General features: G+C 36.5%; 2 protein-coding genes and 4 non-coding genes across 6 annotated transcripts in view; 5 read left to right on the top strand and 1 right to left on the bottom strand.

Annotated features, from left to right (window-relative positions):
* The window catches only part of LOC128208969 (protein stum homolog), a 42,418-nt gene extending 33,307 nt beyond the window's left edge, over window positions 1-9,111 (bottom strand). Inside the window, exon 1 of the mRNA XM_052912738.1 lies at window positions 8,305-9,111. Coding sequence (XP_052768698.1) covers window positions 8,305-8,497 — 193 coding nt within the window. The 5' untranslated portion in view covers window positions 8,498-9,111. The remainder of the gene's footprint in view (window positions 1-8,304) is intronic.
* The window catches only part of LOC128208965 (thyroid adenoma-associated protein homolog), a 97,061-nt gene that overhangs the window by 3,641 nt on the left and 78,061 nt on the right, over window positions 1-15,359 (top strand). The gene's annotated exons all lie outside the window — the stretch shown is intronic.
* On the top strand, window positions 10,987-11,127 carry LOC128210036 (U4 spliceosomal RNA). The gene has a single exon (XR_008257103.1). It is a non-coding gene; the product is annotated as a U4 spliceosomal RNA (small nuclear RNA).
* LOC128210035 (U4 spliceosomal RNA) lies at window positions 12,145-12,285 on the top strand. The gene has a single exon (XR_008257102.1). It is a non-coding gene; the product is annotated as a U4 spliceosomal RNA (small nuclear RNA).
* On the top strand, window positions 13,292-13,432 carry LOC128210041 (U4 spliceosomal RNA). The gene has a single exon (XR_008257107.1). It is a non-coding gene; the product is annotated as a U4 spliceosomal RNA (small nuclear RNA).
* LOC128210043 (U4 spliceosomal RNA) lies at window positions 14,440-14,580 on the top strand. The gene has a single exon (XR_008257109.1). It is a non-coding gene; the product is annotated as a U4 spliceosomal RNA (small nuclear RNA).

The following is a 15,359-nucleotide window of genomic DNA, read 5'->3' as shown; positions in this document are numbered from 1 at the left end:
AAAATATTCCTATTTTCTCAATATTGCATTCCTTTTCAACGTTATATAAAATAAAGAACAAATAACAGTACATCCATCTTTTAATGATATGGTGTTACATAGTTTGATATTGTTGTATTAGAGTAGAAGGGACCAGTATTTGTGGCAATGCTGCTCAATCCAATATCAGACAAACGTGATGTTTGTGTGGGTGGCTAATCCTCGCTATTCTGTACAATTTACATGTTGAATGAACGCATAATGACATGCTGTCTGGGATAATAATTGATCGTAACTTGTGTTTGCACTAACGCGCTGCAGAGACTGATGTTGGCTGTGTTTGATACCACGGTATATGTGTCAAATGTTCTTTTAAGACCTTAATGTTATCCAAAAAGGTTACGATGCAGTTACATGATAAGGTAGATAATATTATATGTAAAAACAAACAACTAAAATATACCAAACGCAATATGTCTCATGTCAAAAGGAACCTTTTTGCCTCAAGTTTTACATCATTACGTCTTGACGAATTCAATTGCAAAAATTGCAAAATCAAATGTACAAAACAACTTTCAGTGTAACATCTTGTATTAGTGTACGAGTAGGTTCACTTAATGAGGGAAACTTGATGTATGACCACATGTCCACAATTAAGCGCGTTAAAGGACCTTTCTAAGAGTTGGACATCCAAATGTTCCCTTTAGCAAAGACTGTCAAGAACATAACACGTCAAAAGACTCGGGCGGCGGGTATTAATATGGACAAGATGACAACCTTACATTTAAATAGTTCCCACACCTGCTTGTCCACCTCCAGGATATCATTGTGGGAATATCACGGGTGACATGTCACTGAACATCCTTGAACGTGTATGGTATAATTTGAAGATATCTTCCGTAGCATAACAAATGCTGCTGATCATTGTAGCGTTTGAAACTTATCTATATGGCATAAGCAGCATTCCCACCTTCTCAACAAGCACTGATAAAGGGCATTACATTATTCTCTTTGTGGTAGATTGGTTTAAAGCAGGAAGAAAGGAGGAAATAACCAAGTGGAGTTTGTAATAAGTAATTGGTTCTCATGTTGTTCCGCTTTTATGTACGTTCATTTGAACGTGGTCCATAAATATAGTAAATATATCTCCCAGTACTGGACATAATAGGCTTTGACCGACAAAGCTCAATACTTTACCGTAATTATATTAAATTGCGATTAGGAAAAACAACAACAATAAAATGAAACATCGAAATTCTTTAGTCAACAGACTTTTGCCCAGCTTGTTTGCCATACATGTGATATAATATACATGAGTATAAAATTATTTATTCAAATGTTGAGTTCAGTATTGCTATGTCTCGATTGACATGTTGATACTGCGTGGAACTTGGGAGCCTGTGAAACATGTCACATTCATCATGTCTCTATCTGGCAGGTAGCCGCATTGTGTCAGAGAAGGGACTTCTTGGGTTCATCAGAGATAGCACCAAGTTCGTTATGAGATAAGTTAAGTATGTTCAAAATGATTGTAAAAATAGAATAGATGTACAACAATATGCCATTGGTAGAAACTTGTTATGCATTTTGTTTCTCACAATTGATTTAAAACAAACGTAACATTGACCTTTGCTTTATACCTCAGGAAACGAAATGTAGATGTTGTAAATGTTGTTACATTTGTCTGAGATCTGGTGAATCAAAATATCTACTTGATAATGTTGAGATATAAAAGCAAGCTTCCAGCAGTGTTTGATCAAATTCCATCGGCATTTCCGTGAGTCTTTCAAAAGATAAGACAATGTTTGAGAAGCCGACACCTTTTTACCCAGAATACACATTCAGTCTTTTTACAAGTTAATAGTAAACGGTCATAATGTAAACATTACATCCAAACTTATGGGGGGGGGGGGGGGCGCTAACTATAGTTATATAGACTGATATTCAAGCTTAACCAATCAGTTATTAGATTTCTGAATGGGTTCGGATAAATAATGTATAACATTGTTATTGCATACGAACCGACCAGGTAATGTTTAGGACGTACTTTGACAAACACAGCTGTATTATTGTGAGCAGAATAACATTTGAACACTCTAATCTAATGTTGACATTCTTATTTATAGCATAGGATAAAGCAGACTGATGGAACGTATTAACATTATTGGCATTTTCTGCAATGTCTGCAATTGGCGTCGTATTTCGTTGAAGAGATATATCAAGTTGACTTCAAATTGCCACTGACCACAATACGCTGTCTTTACGCCATCACATGATCCCTTCTTGTGCCGGGCTGACCCAGACCGTTTATTCATTGTTCTTCATTGGGTTTTGTGTCCTGATTGACATGACTGGTAACGACAGACCAACACTGCTCCTCACAGACACAGGTATAAACTATATAACGATCATTGCGCTATTCATCTTTCCTGTAACATAGACTAGTTTTGCTTATTCTATGTTTATTAACGGTGTTATGGGTGTCAAATTAAATCCTCAATTATATTATACGTGTGCATTCATAGTTAGTTACATTATACAGACAAGTGAAGTTACATTACGTGACGCGTGGGTAATGGAAATATTCTAAAAATGGATAAGACTGTGCCTGACTTTAAATGAATATGATATTAATATTATATTAGATACGTATATATAAGTAAGTCGCCGATGTAATAAGGTATTTTTTCACTCGACTTTAATCAATTAAACCCCTGGGAATTCATCTACGAGCCATAACGTTGTCAGCTCACGCGGCGTCGCGAGATGAATATCAGTAATATATGATGATGGCAACCGCATTCGGCGTTAGGGGGACATTTGTTAGCTTACAGGAGATGCATTAACGTCAGTGTTTGTAAACATGTCATACTAGTTCGACAAGCAATCCTGTACAACACCATTTGTACCACATTAGCAAAATTACTATTAAAAACCGCTTGACGCTTAATTAGTCGGGCGAAATAACAAATGGCAAATAGTTCTTGTTAACATCGGATAATTTACCTAGAGCACGGCTTCAGTCGATCAAGCCTTAAACAGTAACATAAGAATCTATTCATGAATGACTCTAGCCATTTCGCTGGAATATTCATCATTTTTCAACAGAACAGTGTCACTAAGTGTGACCTCCGGATGGAAATTTTTGGTAAACGTGCCGTAAAGAAGGTTCCCGATACTCATTACAATAGTCACAACTCGGCAATCTCCGGCAAGCTTCGGGATAGACCTTGTAAATGGGCTTCATAATAAACGAAACTGTGATGAGGCCGCCAGCGATTAACTCAATTATGGTTACGCTTAGTAGACCCATTCGATAACGTAAACAATGTACTGAAATGAATTAATTGATCCGTGTCTTAACTACGTTTTTGAGAAACTTAAGTTTGACCCATATAAGACCGGAACATATCACAACCTCACCTCCCTAAAACATTAAATATGGTTCTTGATGGTTGAAAACACATACTACACGTTTTAATATGGTCGCCGCCATAATGGATTAATTTTAAAGGTCAGTGTTATATCTGTTGGATAACGGCCGAGGTGTTTCTGTTACACTCAAAGCACCAACATGCGTCATTAACGGTATGGACTTAGTTCACCTTTCCCTGGTCGATAGTTCTGTTTAAATCCTTTAAAAGCTTTGCTTGTGTCAATTTTTGGACATGTTTATTTTCGTGGAAATGACGTCAGTGGTGCATGTGCACCAACTGTTTTAATATATGGCCAGTGTAATATATAGAACATGCATAAAAAGCAGGTGCTATGTACTTTAATTATACAAAAAGTACTTACATGTATTACTATAATTATCTAAATTATCGAAGTACTTCCAGGAAGCAATGGTTATTAAGTTGAGAATACATCATAACTTAAATCGATAGCTTCAAAGGTTTTCCCCGCGACCATAGAAATATACTTTCAGTCATTAGTATAGATGACATGAACTTCTCTAGTTGTGAAACTAAATAAATGTGAAAACAAGATAATAAATTCCATTAACCTAGAACAAAATGTGATCTCTTTCTGAATGTTGTATATCTGTTCAATGTAAAATAGCAGTAAGAACATGGCACTCTTCATCTTCATATTAGATGTACTTTTACACTGACGCCGGTTAATGGTTGAAGCTATACCAGTTAGTGACACCATAACAAACTAATAGTTGAAGTCCTAGTGCGAAACCTGCATTCTAGCAAACCAGATGTATTCACGGGTGGCTGATTCTTACTATTCTGTAAAATTCATTTTTCATCACATAAAACAGGCCGAGGGTTCTACTTTGCTTATTGGTATGTGTGACTTTAGTGAATAATATATTGGGCCGTGACGTCATACTTAATGACCTAATAACCTGTGTTTCAAAGATAAACTATAAGTCGGTTATAGTGCATTCACCGTCATTCAAGCGAAGTCGTATTACTACGATCGCTGTCGCACCCTTGAAACTGTTTTCAACACGCTGATGTCGGTCCATGTCGGTCCATACGTCGGTCCATGTATCTATCCGTGTCGGTTCATATCGGTCCATGTCGGTCCATATCGGTGGTCTATGTCGGTCCATGTCGACTGAATTCAGACTGACATGCTTCCTTGGATAATGAACGTATGATCGTAACATGGTTTTGCACTCACGCCAATAAGTATTTTTGGATAGACAGTGGTTGCTTCCAAGGTCGTGTTTCAGATATATCGGTTTTTTAATAGTAAGAGGTTGATTTGATACTGTGTCCTGTTATATAATAAGTTTAGAGTGTTTTTTTGTCGAAATACATCAAATAAAATCCCCTTCCATTACTACAATGTACATTAACTATCAGTGGCGGCGCATGAAGTTGATAATGAACTCGTTATACAGATACTATTGTACATGATCCTTTCGATAGAAGTTTGAATTAATGGGTTGTCCGGGTTGTCCATGCACTCCTCCAGTCTATCACTGTGAATATATATCGCGGCTGACACGCCATGGAATATGCGTCACCGTTCGAGAGGTAGTATAAATTTTATTTGATTCTTTTACGCATGACATAACAGACGTTACCATTGCTATAACAGCCACTGATAAATGCCATTATTACAAAAATAACAAGAACACAAAAAAGAATTCACGGAACGTATGGTGATTTTATTCTGCGTCTCCTTGACGTTCGTGACAAAACAACAACACATTTTTAATGTGATCCAATTTCCATTCATATGCAAACGTCGTCTCGAAAGGCGACAGATTTCATGATATATTAACTTGTGCGATAATTCAAAGGAAAATACGATTAAAAATGAAATGTAACAAAATGGATTAAGAAGGCCGGGATTAGTAATTTCCAGTGTTTTTACCTTCCCATTATAAGGTAAGGCAGAACCCGCTTAAAAGTAACGTTTTGGACGCACTTTGCGGCCTTAGAAACCGGTGACCGAATAACGTCACAGGCGCCCGACGGTCGCGTTACGCCGGGAATCGAGAGACCTAAACATCAAGACCGGTCGCGTCCGCCCCGCATTCTTGGTTCCGGAAATATCTTCGACATTAACTCCCCTTTATAAGGTTTAGCAGAACCCGCTTAAAAGTAACGTTTTGGACGCACTTTGCGGCCTGAGAAACCGGTGATCGAATATCGTCACAGCCGTCCATATGGTTGCCTTACATAGGGCTTAGAGAACCCCAAATTACAAAACTGCTCCCAATTGTAGTTTTTAACTCGATATATAATCGTAGGTAATCTTTATGTTCCTGCAGGATACATTCATCTACACTAACCCTTTCATGCAAATAAGTCTCAATACTGAGCTTTTAGGGATTCAGTAAATGATTTTTATTTATGAAAATAAGTTTTTATTTAAATGTGATCATCATTGATGTCTGGCTTTTGTCAATACTATTGGAACTGTATCGACAAAACAACAAAGAGCGGGGCGTTATCGGGCTTTATCGGGTAGGCGGGTGAATTGTGTCAGAAATTAGAATCTGGGCTTCATCACAACTAGCGACGATAAATATAATTATATAATAAAAAGGGTCGCTTCACAGAAATATGCGATTGATATTAACTGTTAATATGCCGTTTGGATTTCCATATTCATAAAAAGCTTGCACCATATATTCCATGCATACAGATATTGATTCCGTGTTTATATGCACAGCAATATTACTGGAGTGCATCTATTTGAATCAATCATGTTCTGACATTTGCTTCACTCTTCAACAAACTAAATACAGATTCTGCAAATGTAACATGGTATGTCTGAAAGCTAGGAAGGATGTTTGATGCTGGCTATTTTCGGCCATTTCGTGTATTCGCATTTGCGGCGAAAACACGCCACATGGCGAGGCGAAAATTAGCCAAGTGGCAGGGAGAAAATACGACAATGCGCCAAGTGGCGGGGAGAAAATGCGACAATGCGCCAAGTGGAGGGGAGAAAAATGCGACAATGCGCCAAGTGGCTGGGAGAAGATGCGTCAATGCGCCAAGTGGAGGGGAGAAAATGCGACAATGCGCCAAGTGGCAGAGAGAAAATGCGTCAATGCGCCAAGTGGCAGGGAGAAAATGCGACCATGCGCCAAGTGGCAGGGAGAAAATGCGACCATGCGCCAAGTGGCAGGGAGAAAATGCGACAATGCGCAAAGTGGCGGGGAAACATTTCAGTGGCGGGGCGAAATGTCAAAATTCACCAAATGGCTGGCCGACAACTAGAAAATGAAAAAAACACCAAGAGCGGGGGCGAAAATGCGCCATTAGGCGGGGCGAAAAGGCGCCGCATTATATAAATTCGCATTAATGTCCCACCATTGAACGTATTTCCGCATTGTTACCTTTTCAATCCGTCACTTCGCTCATTATCGCATTTTCGTCCAGACATGTGACCGATTTCGAATTCTCGCATTTAACCCACCCATTTGACATTTTGCATTTTTGCATTTTTTTCCTTCGCCACAAAATGCAAAAACAAAACATGGCAGAATTCCGCCGCCAAAGCTAAATTGTGTATGGATATAAAAGCAATCTTCCACCAGTGTTTAATCAAATCTATCTCATTGAAGATAAGAAAATGTCTGAAAGCTGACACCTATTTACACAGAATTCAAATCTTCAGACTGTGCCAAACATTGACGAATTTACTGTACACGGTCAATTTAGAACTTACGACCGAAACATAATGATGAAGTGTGGAACATATCTAAGTCTAAGCTTTTTCTTATAGCTATATCATTTAGATTATACACTGTGATTTTTTCAATAATGCTGCTCTTTTCGTAAGCATTTATCTTCAAATGGTTTGGCACACTATTATTGCACAATTCCAGCGGTTCAGTGAAAATCAATGTACATATTATGTTTGTCATTACTGTTAAAGATGTAAGATACAATTTTAGCTTTTTTAGACACATTTATAATTGTCTGATTCCTTTAATAGAGTTTGAATACACGAAATCTTATAAAACGTATATGGCTTTAATATCAGCTTGAGATAAAGCAGTTATATGGTATGTAATATTACGGAAAATCTTCGTCGTAATTCATATTAAGGCCAGCGTTCAAATGTATTCAAAGACATTCTTCAGAACAATATGCAGAGATGTATTACGATGCTTCGAATTGCCACTAACTACAAGTCGTTTTCCCTATTCCATCACATCACTCCTTAAGCCGGCTTTATTTCAGCAGACAGGCAGAAGATAGGTATCATTTTGATAAGAAGTTTGTCCTTACAGGGGACGAACTAATTGTCAGACCTTGTCTCTGGACGACAGGGGAACGGAACGTATAATTAATGTACATGTATTTCTTACAAGAGGAAACAAAACACATTCAGAATTTTTTACAACAAAGGTTACTTAAATGAGAATGATGAACAGTAAAGCAATTTACAAAAGATTGTTACTTGGCTCCTTAAATCGCTTCGGGTGTAGGACGCTGTCTGGGGTTGTTTCTTTTCATTTTATTGCAAGATTTAAATATTGAATGATACACTACTGCTTTGACTATCTCTTTGAAATGAGCGAATATGTGATACTTTTAATACCGATGCACTTAATGCAAAAGTAGTACCATAATTTGTGTGTAATTACGGCCATGAACCGATTTTCAGACAACAGATAAGCAATATACCACCTTAAACGCCAGAGGCCAAACGCTGTAGTAACAGTTGATATATTAACAAACATTAAGGGTACCACCAACACCAGTGTATATTACATGTAATACGCAAATATGGAGAAAAATATATATCACAAATAACAGTAAAAATGAATTAATTCCGACTTAGTATACAAAACCAATGAACAGTCCAGATAAGGACTGAAAATCAGTTGTTAGAACTCACCAATTCCTGGAAGTCCTATATTGAGAATGCAGCAGAACACAGCCAGAGGCACTGGCATTTTGGGAATGGCCTTATACAGAGGCCCATGTTTCTCTCGCACCTCGACTATCTCAGGCCGATTGTCCACTATCTGCACAGACTTCTGAGTCTTCAGAGGCCGGATAATCTTGTCCTTTTCTTCCTCAGAGTCCATGGTTTTGCCTCGCAGACAATTTTTCAACAACACTTTACTGCATTTAATAACTGTTTGCGAAAAGTGTTCTACAATCAATACGTTCCTCTGTTACATTCACGAGGGTCAATAAATGTTCTCAGTAAATTTCTAAATTACTCATGATCATTGAAACACTCTCCCACACTGCCATTATATCTTAAGGCCAAAAGTATGTCTTAATTGTAATCCACGGGAAGTTGTACAATATTATTTCACTGTTGTACGCGCAATATTCCAAGTCTGCATTCCAGCTGCTTGCTCGAGAGTTTATAAGATTCCATCCACAGGTGATTCTGGGTAAAGCATTCGCATAAGAATTTTTCTCAGTTTATGACCTCTGAATTCATCAGTTAACTACAAAAATGTATTTTTACAGCTCAGTGGCATAACGGAAAATGTACGCTGAGGTTCTCGCAGAGTGCGCAATAACTTTAGCACTAGTTCGGATTCTTGAAAATGGGCTATTGATTCGTGTATTAGTGTATTGCACGTACAGTTTATGCCCCATGATAATGCTCACATCAATGCATTTCTGGGGAAATGTGTATTTTATGCAATGCATATGGAATATATTAATATAAAGCACTTGATTCTACCAGATAATTTTCGTGTTACAGAAACATTGTCACGATATGTAATGAATGCCAACTATCACCCCCACAAAAGATATAACAAAATTACAATATTATTTCTCGATTTTATTTTCATTCCGAACAGGGATTGTAAATTAGTTAATGCATTGTAACTAACTGATCAAATCTCCTACTCCAGGTATTTGCTTGCCCAGGGTTGTTAATCATCCTGTATATTGATAATAAATGGTTCCATACGGAAACTCACGCAGATTATATACTATGAATGTATAATTGTAGTCTTTATTTAATTCAACTAATGGGAGCGAACTTAGTCTGATAAATAACATCTATATCATTTCACTAATCATAATGAAAAGAAGTTGATTCGAAGGTGAAGATAGAAGAGGCATGAGGTGTTGATAATGAGTCCATGTTAATGCTTACATTCATGAGTATTTTATAGTTGTTATTTACGTGTAGTGATGTTTCCTTGGTTGATATTCATTTCTTGATTTTGACGGTTGTATCTTTTCACCAGAAAAAAATCGTTTGTTAACAAGGGTCACAAGAGCAGATGAAGTCTTGCCAGTGATCACCTTCATGAGCAGATGAAGTCTTGTCAGTGATCACCTTCAAGAGCAGATGAAGTATTGCCAGTGATCCCCTTCAAGAGCAGATGAATTCTTGTCAGTGATCACCTTCACAATTATCAGTAACGTGTACGAAATAATTTTACCAAACACATATACAGCTACTTGTCCCACGTATTATATCAGTATTTTTAACAGTATATGCCTTCTGCATACTCACTGAAAATCAATTGTTTATAGGTAGACGTCATAAATTATTTGTAATACACATATATCATATATACTTATATTAAATGAACAATATGGAAATTTAGATTGCAGTAAACGATTACTAGTAATATAGTGATGCAGTATCATATATATATATAGTATGTGCTGTATTATATATACACACATAAAAACCACACCTACAAGCAAAGGCCAGCGAGTTCTTCGATTATAATAATCCTCAAAGTTCACCCTCCTTTTCTACTAAAGTTGGCTCTGTAAACAATACTCGTTCAATCAATGTGAATAATAAACTCGTCCGTTCGGGGAAATATAATCTCGAAAGTCAATGATCATAAATCATATATCAAATCATTTGACTTCAAAACAATTCCATTGATTTCCTCATGAATAAAATGCAATAAATGTTTTTACCTTTCAATTAACAATTCCACCTTTCTTCACTTCATATCAACAAGCCAAATTATATGTCTTGGTTAAAAAAGCAAGTACAGTAAAACATATTTATCACCTTCATTAAAATTCGTATAAAAAATATGATCATTTCTTGCAAAAAAGTAATTTTCATCAGTTACTAAATTTATCAAATTCAAATAGATTTTATTTAGGGGCATTATGAATTAACATTGTAGAAAAAGATGGTTAATTGTTTTGTTTCTGGCGACGCACGGAATGGACAAATAAGATACGGATAAATTTTTAAAGAAAAGTGTTAACAATTACATTTCATGCTAATGTGCAATGATAACTATGTCGAAAGCTTTGCGCACTGGCTTTATCGAGGCATTGATCCGAGGCGTAGTTTTATAGTTAATTTAGGATTTCCCCATTACACTTTTGTATTTATGTAATAAACATGTAATAAAGATGTTCACATGTGCCATTATGTGCAATAGGACTAAAACCACTTTAAAATACACCAAGTTCAATCGTCGTTGTAAAACACGACTTGATATTGGTTGTCTGTAACCAAACACGGACGGAAGTACGGCATGCTAACGTTTAATGATAACTATTTAACACGCTATTGGTACAGATTGTGCGAGATATAGACCAGCGATGAAACTGTGTTGATAGCTTTGCGCAGTGGCGGTACCATAGCCGATGAGGTTTATCCGAGGCGTGGTTATTGCTAGTTGAAAACTATACCCAATACCCAGCGCCGACGCCCTGAAATATGGGCGGCGAGCGCAATTTATGAACGCTTCTACGGGAGCTCAATATGCAACGTCACTTACATTTTCAAATGAATGTAACGTATCCTATTCTGAGAAGAACGTTTCAAAATAAGATATTATAATTAAAAACATTTATTGCATTTTATTCATGAGGCGTTCAGCTTTCTTACAATATGGACAAGCCTAAATGCGATGAGACATTCATTAACAGCCACTTTATACTTTCCTGCTACAAATTAGATATACAGGACCGCGACTGTCATGCTTCAGAATCGTGTAGAAAGGAATGTCATACCAGTTGACATACTACAAGAAATTTGAAAATTATTGAAACGTCAATAAAATAGCAACCGATCAGTCATTATTGAAACATCCTTACCTGGCAACGTTCCGTTCTTTATACAGGGAAAAATGTTCCCAAGAAAGCTATACAACAATGGGATTTGTCTCGTTGGTAGTTCAAATGCAACCAAAACGGCACGAAACACGAGTGAAGGCTCAAATTAGTCAGATCAGCTCGGGAAAAGGAATCGTACCAAAGAAAACATTCTTTCATTAGACAATTTGTTATGGATACTGAAGTATCTAGACACGAAACTTGTTCATTTTCGAAAAAATCTTTTGTTCTTGAAATTGCAATCGGATTTTCAACAAATTTCTGACAAATATTATTTCGTAAGTTTTGCTTAACACCTTACATACCTAGATAGTTATCAAATGATATATGCGTTAGACGTTCAAATGAATGTACCTCAGAGATAAATGAAAAATAAAATATCGGAAAGTTTTAAAATTTAGCCTTTCCTCATTCCACTTTTGTATTTATGTATTTAAACATGTAATAAAGATGTTCACATGTGTCAATTGATGCAAGGGGATTAAAACCACTTTAAAATACACAAAATACAATCGTCGTTGTAAAACACGACTTGTTATTGGTTGTCTGTAACCAAACACAGGCGGAAATACGACATGCTAACGTTTAATGATAACTATTTAACACGCTATCGGTACAGATTGTACGAGATATAGACCAGCGATGAAACTGTGTTGATAGCTTTGCGCAGTGGCGGTACCATAGCCGATGAGGTTTATCCGAGGCGTGGTTATTGCTAGTTGAAAACTATACCCAATACCCAGCGCCGACGCCCTGAAATATGGGCGGCGAGCGCAATTTATGAACGCTTCTACGGGAGCTCAATATTCAATGACACTTACATTTTCAAATGAATGTAACGTATCCTATTCTGAGAAGAACGTTTCAAAATAAGATATTATAATTAAAAACATTTATTGCATTTTATTCATGAGGCGTTCAGCTTTCTTACAATATGGACAAGCCTAAATGCGATGAGACATTCATTAACAGCCACTTTATACTTTCCTGCTACAAATTAGATACAGGACCGCGACTGTCATGCTTTAGAATCGTGTAGAAAGGAATGTCATACCAGTTGACATACTACATAAAATTTGAAAATTATTGAAACGTCAATAAAATAGCAACCGATCAGTCACTATTGAAACATCCTTACCTGGCAACGTTCCGTTCTTTATACAGGGAAAAATGTTCCCAAGAAAGCTATACAACAATGGGATTTGTCTCGTTGGTAGTTCAAATGCAACCAAAACGGCACGAAACACGAGTGAAGGCTCAAATTAGTCAGATCAGCTCGGGAAAAGGAATCGTACCAAAGAAAACATTCTTTCATTAGACAATTTGTTATGGATACTAAAGTATCTAGACACGAAACTTGTTCATTTTCGAAAAAATCTTTTGTTCTTGAAATTGCAATCGGATTTTCAACAAATCTCTGACAAATATTCTTTGTAAGTTTTGCTTAACACCTTACATACCTAGATAGTTATCAAATGATATATGCGTTAGACGTTCAAATGAATGTACCTCAGAAATAAATGAAAAATAAAATATCGGAATGTTTTAAATTTTAGCCTTTTTCCATTCCACTTTTGTATTTAAACATGTAATAAAGATGTTCACATGTGTCAATTGATGCAAGGGGATTAAAACCACTTTAAAATACACAAAATACAATCGTCGTTGTAAAACACGACTTGATATTGGTTGTCTGTAACCAAACACAGGCGGAAATACGACATGCTAACGTTTAATGATAACTATTTAACACGCTATCGGTACAGATTGTACGAGATATAGACCAGCGATGAAACTGTGTTGATAGCTTTGCGCAGTGGCGGTACCATAGCCGATGAGGTTTATCCGAGGCGTGGTTATTGCTAGTTGAAAACTATACCCAATACCCCGCGCCGACGCCCTGAAATATGGGCGGCGAGCGCAATTTATGAACGCTTCTACGGGAGCTCAATATTCAATGACACTTACATTTTCAAATGAATGTAACGTATCCTATTCTGAGAAGAACGTTTCAAAATAAGATATTATAATTAAAAATATTTATTGCATTTTATTCATGAGGAGTTCAGCTTTCTTACAATATGGACAAGCCTAAATGCGATGAGACATTCATTAACAGCCACTTTATACTTTCCTGCTACAAATTAGATAAAGGACCGCGACTGTCATGCTTCAGAATCGTGTAGAAAGGAATGTCATACCAGTTGACATACTACAAAAAATTTGAAAAATATTGAAACGTCAATAAAATAGCAACCGATCAGTCATTATTGAAACATCCTTACCTGGCAACGTTCCGTTCTTTATACAGGGAAAAATGTTCCCAAGAAAGCTATACAACAATGGGATTTGTCTCGTTGGTAGTTCAAATGCAACCAAAACGGCACGAAACACGAGTGAAGGCTCAAATTAGTCAGATCAGCTCGGAAAAAGGAATCGTACCAAAGAAAACATTCTTTCATTAGACAATTTGTTATGGATACTGAAGTATCTAGACACGAAACTTGTTCATTTTCGAAAAAATCTTTTGTTCTTGAAATTGCAATCGGATTTTCAACAAATTTCTGACAAATATTCTTTCGTAAGTTTTGCTTAACACCTTACATACCTAGATAGTTATCAAATGATATATGCGTTAGACGTTCAAATGAATGTACCTCAGAGATAAATGAAAAATAAAATATCAAAAAGTTTTAAAATTTAGCCTTTCCCCATTCCACTTTTGTATTTAAACATGTAATAAAGATGTTCACATGTGTCAATTGATGCAAGGGGATTAAAACCACTTTAAAATACACAAAATTCAATCGTCGTTGGAAAACACGACTTGATATTGGTTGTCTGTAACCAAACACAGGCGGAAATACGACATGCTAACGTTTAATGATAACTATTTAACACGCTATCGGTACAGATTGTACGAGATATAGACCAGCGATGAAACTGTGTTGATAGCTTTGCGCAGTGGCGGTACCATAGCCGATGAGGTTTATCCGAGGCGTGGTTATTGCTAGTTGAAAACTATACCCAATACCCAGCGCCGACGCCCTGAAATATGGGCGGCGAGCGCAATTTATGAACGCTTCTACGGGAGCTCAATATTCAATGACACTTATATTTTCAAATGAATGTAACGTATCCTATTCTGAGAAGAACGTTTCAAAATAAGATATTATAATTAAAAACATTTATTGCATTTTATTCATGAGGTGTTCAGCTTTCTTACAATATGGACAAGCCTAAATGCGATGAGACATTCATTAACAGCCACTTTATACTTTCCTGCTACAAATTTGATACAGGACCGCGACTGTCATGCTTCAGAATCGTGTAGAAAGGAATGTCGTACCAGTTGACATACTACAAAAAATTTGAAAATAATTGAAACGTCAAAAAAATAGCAACCGATCAGTCATTATTGAAACATTCTTTTATGGCAGCATTCCATTCTTTATACAGGGAAAAATGTTCCCAAGAAAGCTATACAACAATGGGATTTGTCTCGTTGGTAGTTCAAATGCAACCAAAACGGCACGAAACACGAGTGAAGGCTCCAATTAGTCATATCAGCTCGGGAAAAGGAATCGTACCAAAGCAAACATTCTTTCATTAGACAATTTGTTATGGATACTGAAGTATCTAGACACGAAACTTGTTCATTTTCGAAAAAATCTTTTGTTCTTGAAATTGCAATCGGATTTTCAACAAATTTCTGACAAATATTCTTTCGTAAGTTTTGCTTAACACCTTACATACCTAGATAGTTATCAAATGATATATGCGTTAGACGTTCAAATGAATGTTCCTCAGAGATAAATGAAAAATAAAATATCAAAAAGTTTTAAAATTTAGCCTTTCCCCATTCCACTTTTG

The sequence above is a fragment of the Mya arenaria genome, chromosome 11 (assembly GCF_026914265.1).
Source record: "Mya arenaria isolate MELC-2E11 chromosome 11, ASM2691426v1".
Taxonomy (NCBI): domain Eukaryota; kingdom Metazoa; phylum Mollusca; class Bivalvia; order Myida; family Myidae; genus Mya; species Mya arenaria.
Note: the sequence above shows the minus strand (reverse complement) of the source record. Positions and strands in the feature narration are given on the sequence as shown.